Below are 14240 nucleotides of genomic sequence, written 5' to 3'. Positions count from 1 at the left end.
TTAAAAACCGGCGGCATCTAGTCATACGCGAGCGCACCGGAGCTAACTCACGCCGAGCCGTACCCCCTCACCCCTATTGCGTATGAAAGACCCCAGATCATAATAAACAACAGAAGAACTACTTAAAATTCTCTGATTATAAATAACAGTTTTTATTCATCATTAAGATTGAGATAGATTTAGCATCTTTTATTACATTCTATCAGTACGATTTACATGTTTTTGAACAAGCAGGCAGCTTTTATAGGAATCCTTCGCGTGAACGAATAACCCGCCTCGGAAATCCCCCTATGACATCATCGAGTTGTTCAGCCATATTTTTGGGAACATTTTATCGATTCAATGATTAGTAGGTAGTTTGATGACGTCATAGGGTTGGATTTAGGAGGCAGCCATCTTACGTGCGAAGGGTCTGATATTGTCCGTCTGCTGTGGTACATTCGACACAATGTTTATCACAGACTATAGATAAATACAATTCATTCATTGAAATTCTCTCTCTCTCGCTACTCTCACTCTCTATTGGGCGGCTCCGAGACAGGAAGAGGTGTGCTGTTTTTGGTAGCAAATCGGTATCCCAGTTTTAATAATACCGTTGAAGGTATGGGGTTTTGTTGTATATATTCTTTGTATTTTTGAATGTCCACGCATGAAATTTCAAAGGCTCAAAATTATCTAACTGGCATCCGCAACTTGCGGATGCCAGTTAAATAATTTTTACGCGGCTACATTAGAACTACGCGTAGGACACGTGGAGGTCAAATGTTTCACGTTGTTTTATTACACCGATTTTACACAAATAAGTGACATTTCTCTTAAGGCCAAAGATCCAAGGTCGTCATTTATATACAGTAATACCATTTCGTAAGTACCGTAAGTCTCGAAAAGTAGGGATTAGACGACATTCGACCTTTGTAAACAATTAGCCGGATAGAGTACATCAAAAGACAGGTTACAATAAAGTCTTTCAGCGAAGAGCCGAGTATGTAATTTAAAACTATGTGTAGCATCCGGAGCAACCCACCCAGAGCACTGACCAGTGGACTGTCCGCTGGATCTCGGCCCTTTCTTTTTGTGTTCTTCACTAAATGCAAACATTAATCTAGTATCATCTACACATTTATTCATAGTGAGCTTTTTATTTACAAATTGTTCTTTTAGTTTTTACAGAAAGTGGTATACATATATATCGTGCATCAACGTGGGGCATACCGCGCCGGACTCGCGTTCCGGGCACCGCACCGTACCGCGCCGGACTCGCGTTCCGGGCACCGCACCGTACCGCGCCGGACTCGCGTTCCGGGCACCGCACCGCGCTGGACCACCCGCGTTCCGGGCACTGTACAATTCAAAAGAAAATCTATTAAACATGTTTGGAAGTAAATAAACCAATAACGTTTCTGGTCCGATTTTCGCCAAACCAATCAGAAAAACTTCTGAAGCCTAGACAATCGATTCTAAAATAAGACTAGGTTCTTTATATTGCAAGCCCATATCGGGGACGCGTGCAAAACGGCGGCATGACGTCACGTGGTCGTCTTTTAGAATCAGACGATTTCAATCAATTTATACACATTATAAATTAACAATTCTATACAATATTTGATACTACATGCAAGTTATATTCAATTATATATCTTCGTAATAGGTTTATCATCGTTATGGACCAAAAACTTACAACAACGCGCATGCGCCGACCTGCTGGTACGTCACGTGACTCTGCGATGGTCACGTGTTTTGCTGCCCATTCACCTCGCGGTGATATGCCCGAGCTACTTCCGGTTGCATATTCAACCATTGAATCGAAAATTGTCTCCCGCGTCGTTTCGCTCTACACCGCTAGGCGTCGCCACGTGTTGTTTCGTGTATCAAAGCTCACAGCCAATCAAAGCCGTCGGTCTATTCAGTCCTGTCATACCGAATTCTCCTGGATCAGAGGCGTCTTTTTCGTGCACCTGCCATCCGGCGAGTCGTTATCGCTCTCGTTGCAATTGCGGTCCTTTTTGTTGTGCGTTCCGGTTCCGCCGCCGCCACCACCACCGCCACTTCCGTTCGTTAGCGGTATCGTTTGCGCGTGCGCCACGTGTTGGGTACTACTTCTGGCGGGTGAATTCGAACCGGCGACCGAATTACCGCGCGTGACGTAACGCGTGCTTAATGTTTTAGTGTCCTGCCAATCGGAGAAGCGCTTCGATATCGCTGCCCGAACCTGTGACAAAGAAGACAAATATATAAATATTGTTAGTGAACTCTGTAATCAGTGAGCTTAACACAATCTGATAGAATAGTGATTTGAGAAAAGACACCAGTGGAGAATGGATAATTTAACCATTGATGAAACACCGACCAAGAAGAGAAATATATTCGGATTATTCAAAGTGCACTCCTGCAATTTTCAGTGTATTTTTACATCAGTAATGAACGCGAGTTGATAGAATAGTGATTTGAGGAAAAAACGGTGGAGAATTTGAATTTAACCATTGATGAAACAATCTTGAGTTTTGTAACGATGATACAGAATATCACAAACTACGAAGGAAAAAAAGTCTGGAAATGTTTCCTTTTTTTCCGACGTTTCACGAATTATGACACCATACAATCCACAACTAATAGACTTGTTTTTCTGCTTGTGTCTCGGACTTACAGATTATTAGTACACGTGTATCTAGAAAATTGATACTTCTAGATTACTAGTACTGTTTGACGAGATCCCGCGAGACTGGGACGAAACTGCAAGCATTATGCCTAAGTATCGTTTCCGCTCACCATTAATCGAAATACAAGATGGCGGTTCCAACTTTGTGAAATAATGACAAATTCAATGTGCTTAATTTGTAAAATGAATTAATGTTAACTGTTTTTCCTTACGTCTCACCTCGCTGTTCAGGAAGCAGTAGAACACAGACACCCAAAGACCCTGAAAAAAATTAATAGAAATATAAGTTCATCGGAAGAATTCTGACCCGAGACCTCCGACTTTCAAACGACATGCTAGTCGCTATAGCTAAAGGCCTCCGAGCCGAAAACTGCGCTGCGCCATTTGCGTACGCAGTTTTTGGCTCATGTGCGGGGGCCTTTAGCCACCGCCTCTTTTTCAGTCCCTATTGTCCAATTTAATTTACTAAGTGTAAGTTGTCATTTGAAGTCGTTATATTACTGATGTCGTCGTTTTTCTATTTTTGCCCGATTCAATCTACTCAGCGTAAGCCATCGTTTGGAAAAGAACACTAGCATAACGATGACGACTCAACTGAAACGACTCGGCAAAAATGTTCATTGTCTAGAGAATCCAGTCAACGATGAGCAGATTTCTCAGAGGCGGACCCGGGCTGGATGAAAGGGGTTAGTTGTAAAGGACCGATTTTAGTCGCCGCGGCTGTCTCTCTGAAGATTTCAGGTAAATTTTTACAATCTTAGTGCGAATTAGATTAAGACAGGGGATAAGAAGCCTATGTCATGCGGATTTTCAAAAGGGCACTTGGTCAGAAAATGGGGTTCGAACCCCCGAACCCAACTCTGGATCCGCCGCTGTTTCTATCGAAGAAGACGCGTTTCGGAAATGAAATACCTATGACTTACTTGTGTAGACTGTAAGACGGCGTTGAAGTAGGCGAATACAGCCTTCACAGTCGTATCTTGACTGGGAGGTGTTATAAACAGAACGTACGTCAGTCCCAGCAACGGTAGAAGAATTAAAGTCGCGCGTACGGCTTTCCTGCAAATATCACAAACAAACATATTTCGATTCCATTTTAAAAATCTAATTTCTGATCTTACTTAAAGTAAAATATTGTATTATTTCTATAACTCATATTATCATTGTCAATATCATTATATTTCTTCTCTCCTGCTTAATGTAGTACTCCACCAACGATTGCACATTTTCAATCTATTTTCTGCCCCCCCCCCCCCAGAAATTTTGGAAAAATTTCCGTTTTGCAAATATCATTGTAGTTTCCTAAAGAACTGCCCTTTTCGGGTTTCTCTGCCCCCTCCCCCCCCCAAAAAAAAAAAAATTCAAGTGCTAGGTACAACCCTGATAATGACACCATTTTAAATATCGATATCAAAATAAATATCTTTTTAGTCAGGTTTGAAAACGTGAAATAATTACTTCGTCCTTTTTGTCGTTTGCCTATCTTTCATTACATTCAACAATTAAGGTAAAACGCTATACACGAGGATGTGCCAAGGTCGTTTCACCAAGGTCGTCAACGGTCGCGTGACGTCGATGGTGTCTAATGCAGGGAAGCGAAGTAAACAGAGAATGATAACAGAAAACTGAAATGAACGACAAATATCGGTGGATAGCGCTGGTGATAAGGATAGGTCGGATAAGCAGAAATGTCAATTTTGGGAATTCTAAAAGAATATATGAAAGTGTTTCGATTCGTTCACGGCAGACGGCGCTGTCCATGCAAGTGCACGTGTTCTTACTACAAAACAAACCCGAACGTTTGTTTGATTTACCTAATAAAATCATTCCTGAAATTGATAATCAATTAACCGAGGTAATTAGAATAGTGCAGTCTCATTTTGATAGAAACGAAACCTAATATATGTACGAATTCAAAAGATTAAAAAGGTGATCAAAAGTTTGAAGCAAAAATGAAAAGACAAGACGCTTCTTAATCATCTTTGTAAATATTGAAGTGGTTTTATTTCTATTATCTAGTTTTCTATTCGTGTGTGGCCTATTCTACTATTAAGCATTGAATCGTTCACAAACTTGAAAAAAAAACACAATATATATCGCGCAAAATAAATAATTCGTTATAAACTAGAGTAAAATAAATCACGCAGATAAGAAAGCAATGCACCGATAGTTGAAGCGTTTACGTTACTCATGACGTCACATCATGCTGTCGTGAAGACGACTCTGTGACGTCAGTGTACCTACCTATAGCGACGTGTTTCCAGCGTGTTCGATGCGCGTAACTTCGTTATCAGAACCCAAATAATAGAACCCAAAAATATAATATTCACCTGAAAAAAAAGAGTAGATTATTATATAGTTTACTGACGAGAGAGGGAGTGGATGGCGAGAGGGCGGTGAGAGGGAGTGGAGGGCGAGGGGGCGGTGAGAGGGTATGAATAGCGAGGGGGTGGAGGGAGGGAGTGGAGGGTGAGGGGCGGTGAGAGGGAGTGGAGGGCGAGGGGGCGGTGAGAGGGAGTGGAGGGCGAGGGGGTGTTGAGAGGGAGTGGAGGGCGAGGGGAAGGAGGATGGTGAGATGATATGAATAGCGAGGGGTGGAGAGAGGGTGTGCAGGCCGAACTAGGGAAGAGGGTGCACCCTCCTATTGCTTCTCATCTCGCGGATGGGAGGTAGAGTAAAATTAGGTCGAGATGAGGAAGCCAAGACGCCATTAACGCGCCCCCTAGAGCCATCTAGCAGTACGCCCTTTACTTTTATTTTGCTTCTGTCAATTTCTGCCATTGGAGTAAATCAGGGCGGGTAAATCTTTGAATGAAGATGCACCTGGGGCGGCTCCATATTAAGAGCAGTTGAAATGTAGGGCAGAGCGATCGTCTGCGACGATGAGCGCAGAATGTCATCAACGGAAACTATAAGTCGAGTTGATCGATGTGATTATTTCACCATTAACAGATTAACGATGGAACTGGACGCGACTGTTGTGATTTATATCGGTCTCAACTGGACTCAAACATCCGTCGAGTCGTACACAAATTAGGTTTTAATATTACAACGACGCAGTAGTTGGGGTGGCTCCGTGACGCACGTTGAGACTCCGAGTTCACTACGATAAAGTAGAGCATCCGACTTTCAGCCAGGGGCGAACTTCGGTTATCCGGAGTTTAAACGACTATAGTCGAACTAAGTGAACCCGAATGACAGTTAGTCGGAATTATGGCACGAAAAGCAAGGTCGCTGTAGTCTGGACCAAGTTTCAAGATGGCCATCACTATGAAATACATTACGACAGGGCGTACGGTTTTTAGTTCCGACCACTAGTCGACTAGCTACGAAAGGTTCGCCCAGGGATCGGCGCACAGTAATGGCTAATGTTATAGCTAGAGACTCCGGGATCAGTAAGCTAAGGTGGAGCATTCCACTCTCTAGACTAGACCAAACTCATCATGGCTCTTTGGATTATCAACAACTTTGGGCCAGTATTAAGATTTCTAAGCCAACATTTGTACATTAGAAGTCACTAACTGGCTCCAGAACAGGGATAACCGGAATATGCGCCGGCTCAAACTGAACAAGCATTGATCAAAAATAAGATTCTTTGAAATGGCCACGTATTGAATCGAATACATGTACTTTACTTACACCAAGGCATATCAATATAGGAGCAATATAAATGTAGTCGTAGTAAGTTCCAGTTTTAGGCAACCAACAACTGAAAAAAATAACATACCCGGTAACGTTAACATACATCATAGGATAAACAAACATGCTTCTTCAATGTTATACAAGTTGTTATTCAGCAGATTCATTTTCAGAAAATTGTAAATTTCTCCTTCAGAGACTGCGTTCTGCTGAGACCGTAGAATCGCCCGTAAAAATAACGTGTCACGATATCTACGTGCAAACTTACGGGTTGTTTCGTGAATGACCCGTAAGTTCGTTTACGTGACGCGTAACTTATATATATACGGGCGCTTCGTGAATGCGGTCGCTCGTTGTTAAGCAGCCGATTACTCACTAATTGTTGTCGACCATATATTTCACCACGGCCCACGACACGATCAAAATACACGGGGCGCCTGTAGGAGAAAAAATATATGGAAATTTAAGAACAAATCTTTGTGGCGAATTTAACAACATCTTACGACTTAAAACTCTAGCACCATTTTGGTTCGATAGTCAATCTAACAACGTAGATCCGACCAGAGCTCGTTTTGGTTCTATGTTGGCCAAAATCGAACAACCTAAGACCAGTCTAAACTCATTTTGGTTTAATAGCCAATCCAATAACTTAGGACCAGTTTAAACTCATTTTTGTTCCATAGCAAATCTAACTTCTTCACACCATTCTATAAGCTCATTTTGGTTCTATGACCAACCTACAACTCACAACCCAGTCTCTAGGCTCATATTGGTTCTATAACAAATCTAACAATTTTAAGACCGGTCTAAAGATATAAAACTTGTGTTTTGGAGTTGTGATATTTCTATATTCGCCACCATAAACACACTGTTATCGTATTGAATTCCGATAATCAAACACGTGATTCTGTCGTCTGCTATCAATAACACGACCTGATACGTTCATATCGCCAGGCTGCTGCGGCGACGTTTTTATCTCTTGTTTCACGGTGAAATTAACATCGAAAACTTGTTTAAACGTCACGAAACGACGCGTGTGCGTGCGCATACTCCCTAACGAACTATTCCGACCGTTACAAATTTGAATTTCGATTTTTAGTCTCGGAGTCGCCGAGGAATCCGAAATGAGGGATTTCTACTGCCGAATATTCAAGTAGTAAAAGAAATAATACTTACACCATCCGATCATTGCATAATGCCAAAAACGGATTTTCTCGGCGGAGTACGCCCAGACTATGATCGTATGTAGATACAACCCTTCGACGAACATCCAGAAGAAGTTCGTCATTTGAAGGTAGTTGTGAATGACCGTCAGAATCGTGCATAGCCACTGAAAATAAATAATCGAAATGATTAACGAAAAAAGTTTTTATTCGATAGACCATCCCGACACTTTCCCATCTCTAGGTTTCTAGGGGTTGTTTGCCCTTGTTGAGAGAAATATGAATTTGGCAACCCCGCCAAATAAAGGGTATCATAAGAATTGCCAGTTGCACTGAATGATGCCTGAAGACTTAATAGATTAAAGGCTTGTAGAAAGAATCCCACAATGATAAGAAAAAGTCCGATAATGTAACTTCGAGATAGTAGTTTATTTCAACGTTTCGACTATATCCTAATAGTCATTAGGAATAATGACTATTAGGATATAGTCGAAACGTCTCGAAATTACATTTTCGGACTTTTTCTTATCATTGTGGGATTCTTTCTACATCGCGTCAACACGGATATAGTGTTCTATCGATCGAGATTAAAGGCTTATATTTCTGTTTAATATCAATTAAGGAAGTTACTATTTCCTGAAACGGGAAGTCCTGTTCTTCAACAGGTAGTCGGTTAGATACGTACCCACGGAGCGGTCTCTCGGGCGCTCGTGCCCATAATCGACGTCAACATGATCCAAGCCACCGTTCTCAAAATAAACGTCGCGATCAAGTGACAATGGACTTTATTACGAATGCACCGTAAACTCCTGCGAAAAAGAAAGAGGAATAAATCTGTGGGTCTTTTTAAAACACAACGTGTATTTAGATTGAGATAGAATAGCTGGTGGTCGCCATTTGGTACCGCGCGTCTTACCTGAAATGCAGGAATATGCTCAACGCCACGCACAGCGCTAATAAAGAGATACCAAATCCGACGAAGTAAATAGTCACCACGATATTCTTTTCGGTTTCGCCATCCTAAAAATAACACACATAACTAAATTGACAGATCTCAGTGTAGAGGATAATGAATAATCCCGTTATTGGATGGTATTTGACTAGGGTATTCGATCGACTTTTCATTTAATCGCCCAACAAGTCATCTGGGTATATATTCGACCGAATTTATCTAAATTCCATTTCCATCGAGAAACTGCCATATACTGTTTGTACCAAGAGGGATTTAGATAAATCCAGTCAAAACTGACGGCAAGATTAGCTTTTAATACCATCAATATTGTGCGATTGTTCATTACGTGATTAGATTCTCTAGTTTTTAGATATCATGATATTGATAAATGCATATCTTTCAGTTCAAATATGATAATTTATATAAAAGCATTCTTAGATTAAACTGTAGTAATTGTTTGTCCACTAATGGGGTACCCGCATAGCTACTGTGGCAATCGAGGATTCCACTTATGGCAGGGGAGGATCCGCCTGGTGTCGCTAGTAGTTACTCGGTCTTCCGCATTCAATTTATCGTACTACATTTCGATTACGATTGAAAGAAGTTTATTTCAAATAAATCAAAAAACAGCACCGATATCCGAGTAGAAGAATGAATTTATTGTACATTTAGTAGGTGCTTTGAAAATGCATTGATTCGGGAGTCTAAATATTCAGTTGAAAGTTCATTGAAAAATGATGAACTAATTTTCACAACGCAAGACCGAGTGCTCGTTGCGCCATCTGGTGGGATAGCTGGTTAACGAAGTGTTTAGAAATACGTACGGCTATTTCTGAGATTTCGTCTATATTCTGTAGCGGTTCACATTGAGAATAGTTGGCCAACCTCTCCCAGCGACCAGTCGGCAAACACCATTTCGTTACGTTCTCTGGTTAATAAAAAAAACATTCTATTTTCTAAAATCTACTCATTTCTAAAGCGAATTACGTACTGGTGGAACTTTGAAAAAAAGTCAAATGAAAAGTCTTTCCTTGAATAATATTACTTTATCTGTTGCATATTCATTATTTCAGTAAAAACTCTATATACGAAAAATGGATCATATCTTATCATAGCAAAATATTCTCAGGGCTTCGTGCGAAACCATCGAATACGTTTGGGTATTTTCCATTTTCCGATTCGGCTCAAACTTACTGGAAGTGTTATAGGGAATCCCTTCGATGAATCGAGGGCAGGGAATCGACGCCAGGGTCCCGGCAACCGTCGTCGGCCAACACGACAACGAGTCATCCGTACTGTTACAATACAACTGTCTCCTATCTGAAAATATACAACGATTAAATGCGTTTTTAATCATCTGAAAATCGATTGCGAAATATCAAAAAGAATGTCGCTCCGTACTCAGTATTACGAGCATGTTTATCATTACTTTAAGCTGACAGCTTTATCGCCAGTTTTTACAAATGATATAATGAATATGATATAATTTCATTTCATTTCATGCATTTCAATATCATATTTCATTGATATTTTGTGGAAGAAATCTTAATGTGTGTATTATCGTGTTCTGCGAAAACAAAACGAACCAATCAATCTTTTAGCGTGATTGAGGCAACATTACTTAAAGCTGTATTAAATAAACACTTTACGGATGTCTTATAGTGATACAGTTATAAAGGCAGAGACAAAAATTTACAGTCCGCACATAAAGCATCGATATGTCTACCTTTCCAGGGAATCCCCCTTTCTCACAGCCCTTAGACCTGTGGATGTCTTTAAATTATGTTAGACAAACAGTACATATTTACACACATCCATCTTTTGTTACCTTATTGATAGATGAATTAGATTTAAGTGTCGAAATTCGGTACAAAAAAATCAATCGACCTGATTATATCGTTGCAATTCATTTTACAAAGCATGTTTTGACACCGACTCCAGAACCCAGTTCCGCGTAGAGTTACGGAATCAACTAATCTTGACGTAAGAGACCATCGGACCAGTTGGACTAAGAATAGGTTTTCGACGGATTCTATATAATCGTGTCAGGGTTAAAGTCAGATAAACATCGTCCATGATGAATTGACTGCTTCCCATTTCTCGGCGGTTATCTGATCTTGATACAGAACAAATTGCCAGACTGATATTTTCTTCATGTCTCTTCCGTAGAGCAGCGTCGAGAACGAGGAGAAATAAATTCAGTTCGTTAACGAGCCACGCGCGTACAGTCAGCCGATCGAGGTAAGCCCCGGTCTACCGCTAACACATATATTCAACAGCGTGGCCTTGTTTTTGAGAAGTCAATCGGCGCTGACTGATTCCCGCGCGATTGGATATTAATTTGATTGTTCTCCTAGCGCGGTAGAGAACTTGTACAGGGCACCTGAAACAAGTCCATTATCGCGTGGTTGCCTCTCAGCCAGGCAATCAAACTCGGTTTAATCATTTCGTGACCGCCGTTTTTATTTGATCAACGTCCGCGCCGCCTGCAGTCGAGCAGACGATCCTTGTCACGTCTCCGCGCGGTCATGGTCACACCGAATGACGTCATCGACGGCGAGACCCGTGGTTTGCGAAGGTGATGGTTGTTAAGTGCTTCAGTGAACCGGTAAACGATGAAATGTACTGACAATTGACTGTTTTATTATGAAATTTGAAGAACTCTTGGTTAAAAACTTCCACTCACGGGGGAGCAGCGAGAACAGATGGCATGGGTTCTTTGGTGAACCCCTCTTCTCACACAGATACATGGGTTTTTAGTGAACCCTCTCACAGCTTCGACGAGAGAGGTTCTGGAGTACGATTGGAAAAAGTAGCCATTTTAAACTGGTCTACTAGAGACTAGAAAAAAGAGTTCCTGAACTTCGCACGTATGTTTATTTCCAGATAATACGTACGTTTCAAACAAACAGCGTACTGTGCACGTTTAACGCTGTTGACGTCATGACGTATCAAAACGTCGCTAATTCGATGGCGCAGTAATCTCAAATATAAGCGCCCGAACACACGATTAATACGTTCTCTACGTGCGTGAATGAATTAGATCTAAACCGCATAAAAACCGGATCACTCATCCGTCACTCCGCCGCACAAATAGTCCCCTATTCTGAACAATCGTGATATCTTCAACGTAACGGTTATTACGTTGTCAGTTTGATTGACGTTTACGGATACACGCAGACGATTTCAGCGCACACGTCATTAGCCGCAGCAATTAGAACTACTCTCACTGATTGCTGGTTGGTTCGTTCACCGGTGGTTTTATTGGCCGTTTCGATTTGAATCTCTCCAACCTGTCAGACAGCGCTGTCACAGGTTGATGTTGAGTAATCGCGCTGGTTCCAATGCGATTCAAATTCGACGGCTTCAAATAAAGACTCATGAGATCTAGACCGTTGTCTCTGAAACTAGGCCTGCGCGGATAGACCAGGAAAAATCGATCGTAGAGGGTACCGTTATCCAAATTCCCTACCCTAACACCGTCTCGATATTGTCTCTCTCCTAGGATTCAAATAACAGCTCAAGAAATTTCAAACATCACCTGTTTCGGCAGAGCCTATTCTAGTTCTTCTATTTACAAGGCAGTATACGAATCTATCGTCCTATTCTATTCTTACCCGCTGTATGTCATTGATTCCGCCAGGGGGCACTGTATGCCATTGATTCCACCAGGGGGCACTGTATGTCATTGATTCCGCCAGGGGGCACTGTATGTCATTGATTCCACCAGGGGGCACTGTATGTCATCGATGCCACCAGGGGGCACTGTATGTCATCGATTCCACCAGGGGGCACTGTACGTCATCGATGCCACCAGGGGGCACTGTATGTCATCGATTCCACCAGGGGGCACTGAATGTCATTGATTCCACCAGGAGGTCCTTAATATTAATGCACTACTACTGGGGGCACTCGGAGTAAATGCGATACCACTAGGGGTCGCTCTGTGTCGGGCACTTCGTTCTCTGCAACTGTCAGTGAGTCACGTAGGGGGCAGCACTCACTAGGGGGCGCTCGCTGACTGCATACGACACTCGTTTCAAATCAAAGCCGTCACATTCAGCGGCCAGGTTTTTAATTGCCTCGGTAATTACTACCGGTGTAATTAAGATTTTGAATTAATTCAGGCAGTTGCTAAGACAGCTTCCGGTTGTGTGAACGCGCGCGCGATATGCATGCCGGGTCGGCGATAAGGTCATCGCGGGTAATTTACATCTTAAATTGTTCCGCGTCGACTTCTCGACGGTAAAAACTACCGAATCGAACTTTCGCGTCAGATCTCGGCGATATTAAGTTAAGTTCTATTTGTGTCGCTCGCAGCGTTTGTTGCGGTTCCGCGCGGCCTTGAGAAAAACGACGTCCTTGATAAATAAAAACACGTGCTCGATCTCGGAATGTTCAAAGCGTCGACTCTTTCACTCTCGTTCACAATCAGGTGAAGTGAACTTCAATGAGAAGTCGATTTCGCTTGAATTGCCTGCTGAATTAATCGAGCAAATATAACGTTGATGATATTCAATACGGACATTTCACAGGCTCATCACGTCGCCGGTCAAAGTAGAACTACATATTGCGATAAACCCTATCGGAAAATGGCGGTTTTAAACGACTTCATCTATTAAAGTAGTTCTTTTCGCTTGCTGCTAAAGGAATTCCAATGGATAACGACTTTCCGAAATGGCCTCCCTCTCTACCATAACAAGCGATGTCTCGCCTCTGCCTTTCTCTCTCCCCCTCTTTCCCACTCTCTCCACTCTCTCCTCTCTCTTTCTCTCTCTCAGCCCTATTTTCCGTCCGCTTTCACAATGGCCTCCTTCCCTGCTCTTACTCACCTCTGCCTTTCCCTCCCCTCCTCCTTCTCGCTCTCCTCCCTCTCTCAGCCCAATTTTTCGTCCATCTTCCGCGTCCCCCCATAGTCTCACTTTCTTTTCATCCCGTCGCCCTCTCCCCTCTCACTCTATTTACGAAAAACGAATCAACATTTTGGACGCCGCGGCGAAAATCTCGTTTCGAAACTTTATCCATTTGGAGTTTTTATTCCGCGGTAAACTCGACGAATTACCGACATCGTCAAACGAACCGACGGCCTTCTAAATTCAAGCGCAATACGGTTATTGATCCCGCTATTGGAGACCAGTAAATTTCATAACGTTGTCAATAGGAAAATCGCGTTAATGGTTTGAATGAGGCAATTTCGCGAATTGATGCAGCGCCGAGCGCGCGGTTCTGTTGCGGTTATTCGCGTGTGGAGCTGACGACACCACGCGGTCGATCTCGGCTGGAAAAGGCGCTGCTGCTCGTCTCCGTTTAGCAGCCGATCATTACTTCTCTCGTCTCGATTGCGAGAAGAGAAAGAAGACGGAAATTCCTTCGTTTTTTCTTTTCGTCTGCAGAAATAAGGAATGTGGGATGATTGCGCCGATCTCTAGAGAAGGGAAGAATTCAAACGGCACATATATCATCAGTAATGGGATTCAGTTTAGTTTCCCAGTCCGGACGATGACTGTGTACGCTCGTCTGTTGAGATGTGACGGGAGCGTATCAGAAATGACCGGGTTCACAAAGAACCGTCCCACGACACGTGTGAATGATGTCTAATTGCGCGTTCATCGAGAACCCTTCACCCAGTCCTGGAATGTGGGTCGTGCATGCGTTACTATACGCAAGACCCGTACGCCTAAACGTACCCTAACCCACATATCTGTTCTACTCGTTGCTCAACCCGGGTTCACCATGAACCCCCATTCAATTAGGTAAGGGGAGGGAATTCGCCAAAAACCCATGTCCAAGTCACTTCTCTTCCAACCATTCTTCAAAATCTAAAATAGGG

The 14240-nt window shown here is 42.5% G+C and overlaps 1 protein-coding gene across 1 annotated transcript in view; it reads right to left on the bottom strand.

The window, feature by feature from the left end:
• Positions 1–1912: 1912 nt before the first annotated feature.
• The window catches only part of LOC141911606 (corticotropin-releasing factor receptor 1-like), a 31405-nt gene continuing 19077 nt past the window's right edge, over positions 1913–14240 (bottom strand). Inside the window, exons 2-12 of the mRNA XM_074802593.1 lie at positions 9605–9730; positions 9235–9338; positions 8375–8478; positions 8144–8267; positions 7472–7625; positions 6672–6732; positions 6296–6365; positions 4901–4986; positions 3580–3715; positions 2876–2917; positions 1913–2209 (exon numbers count right to left, since the gene is read on the bottom strand). Of these exons, the coding sequence (XP_074658694.1) occupies positions 1913–2209; positions 2876–2917; positions 3580–3715; positions 4901–4986; positions 6296–6365; positions 6672–6732; positions 7472–7625; positions 8144–8267; positions 8375–8478; positions 9235–9338; positions 9605–9730 (1304 nt within the window). The remainder of the gene's footprint in view (positions 2210–2875; positions 2918–3579; positions 3716–4900; positions 4987–6295; positions 6366–6671; positions 6733–7471; positions 7626–8143; positions 8268–8374; positions 8479–9234; positions 9339–9604; positions 9731–14240) is intronic.

Source organism: Tubulanus polymorphus, chromosome 10 (assembly GCF_964204645.1).
Source record: "Tubulanus polymorphus chromosome 10, tnTubPoly1.2, whole genome shotgun sequence".
NCBI classification, from domain to species: domain Eukaryota; kingdom Metazoa; phylum Nemertea; class Palaeonemertea; order Tubulaniformes; family Tubulanidae; genus Tubulanus; species Tubulanus polymorphus.
The sequence above is the reverse complement of the archived record's forward strand: the minus strand, read 5'-3'. Positions and strand labels throughout refer to the sequence as shown.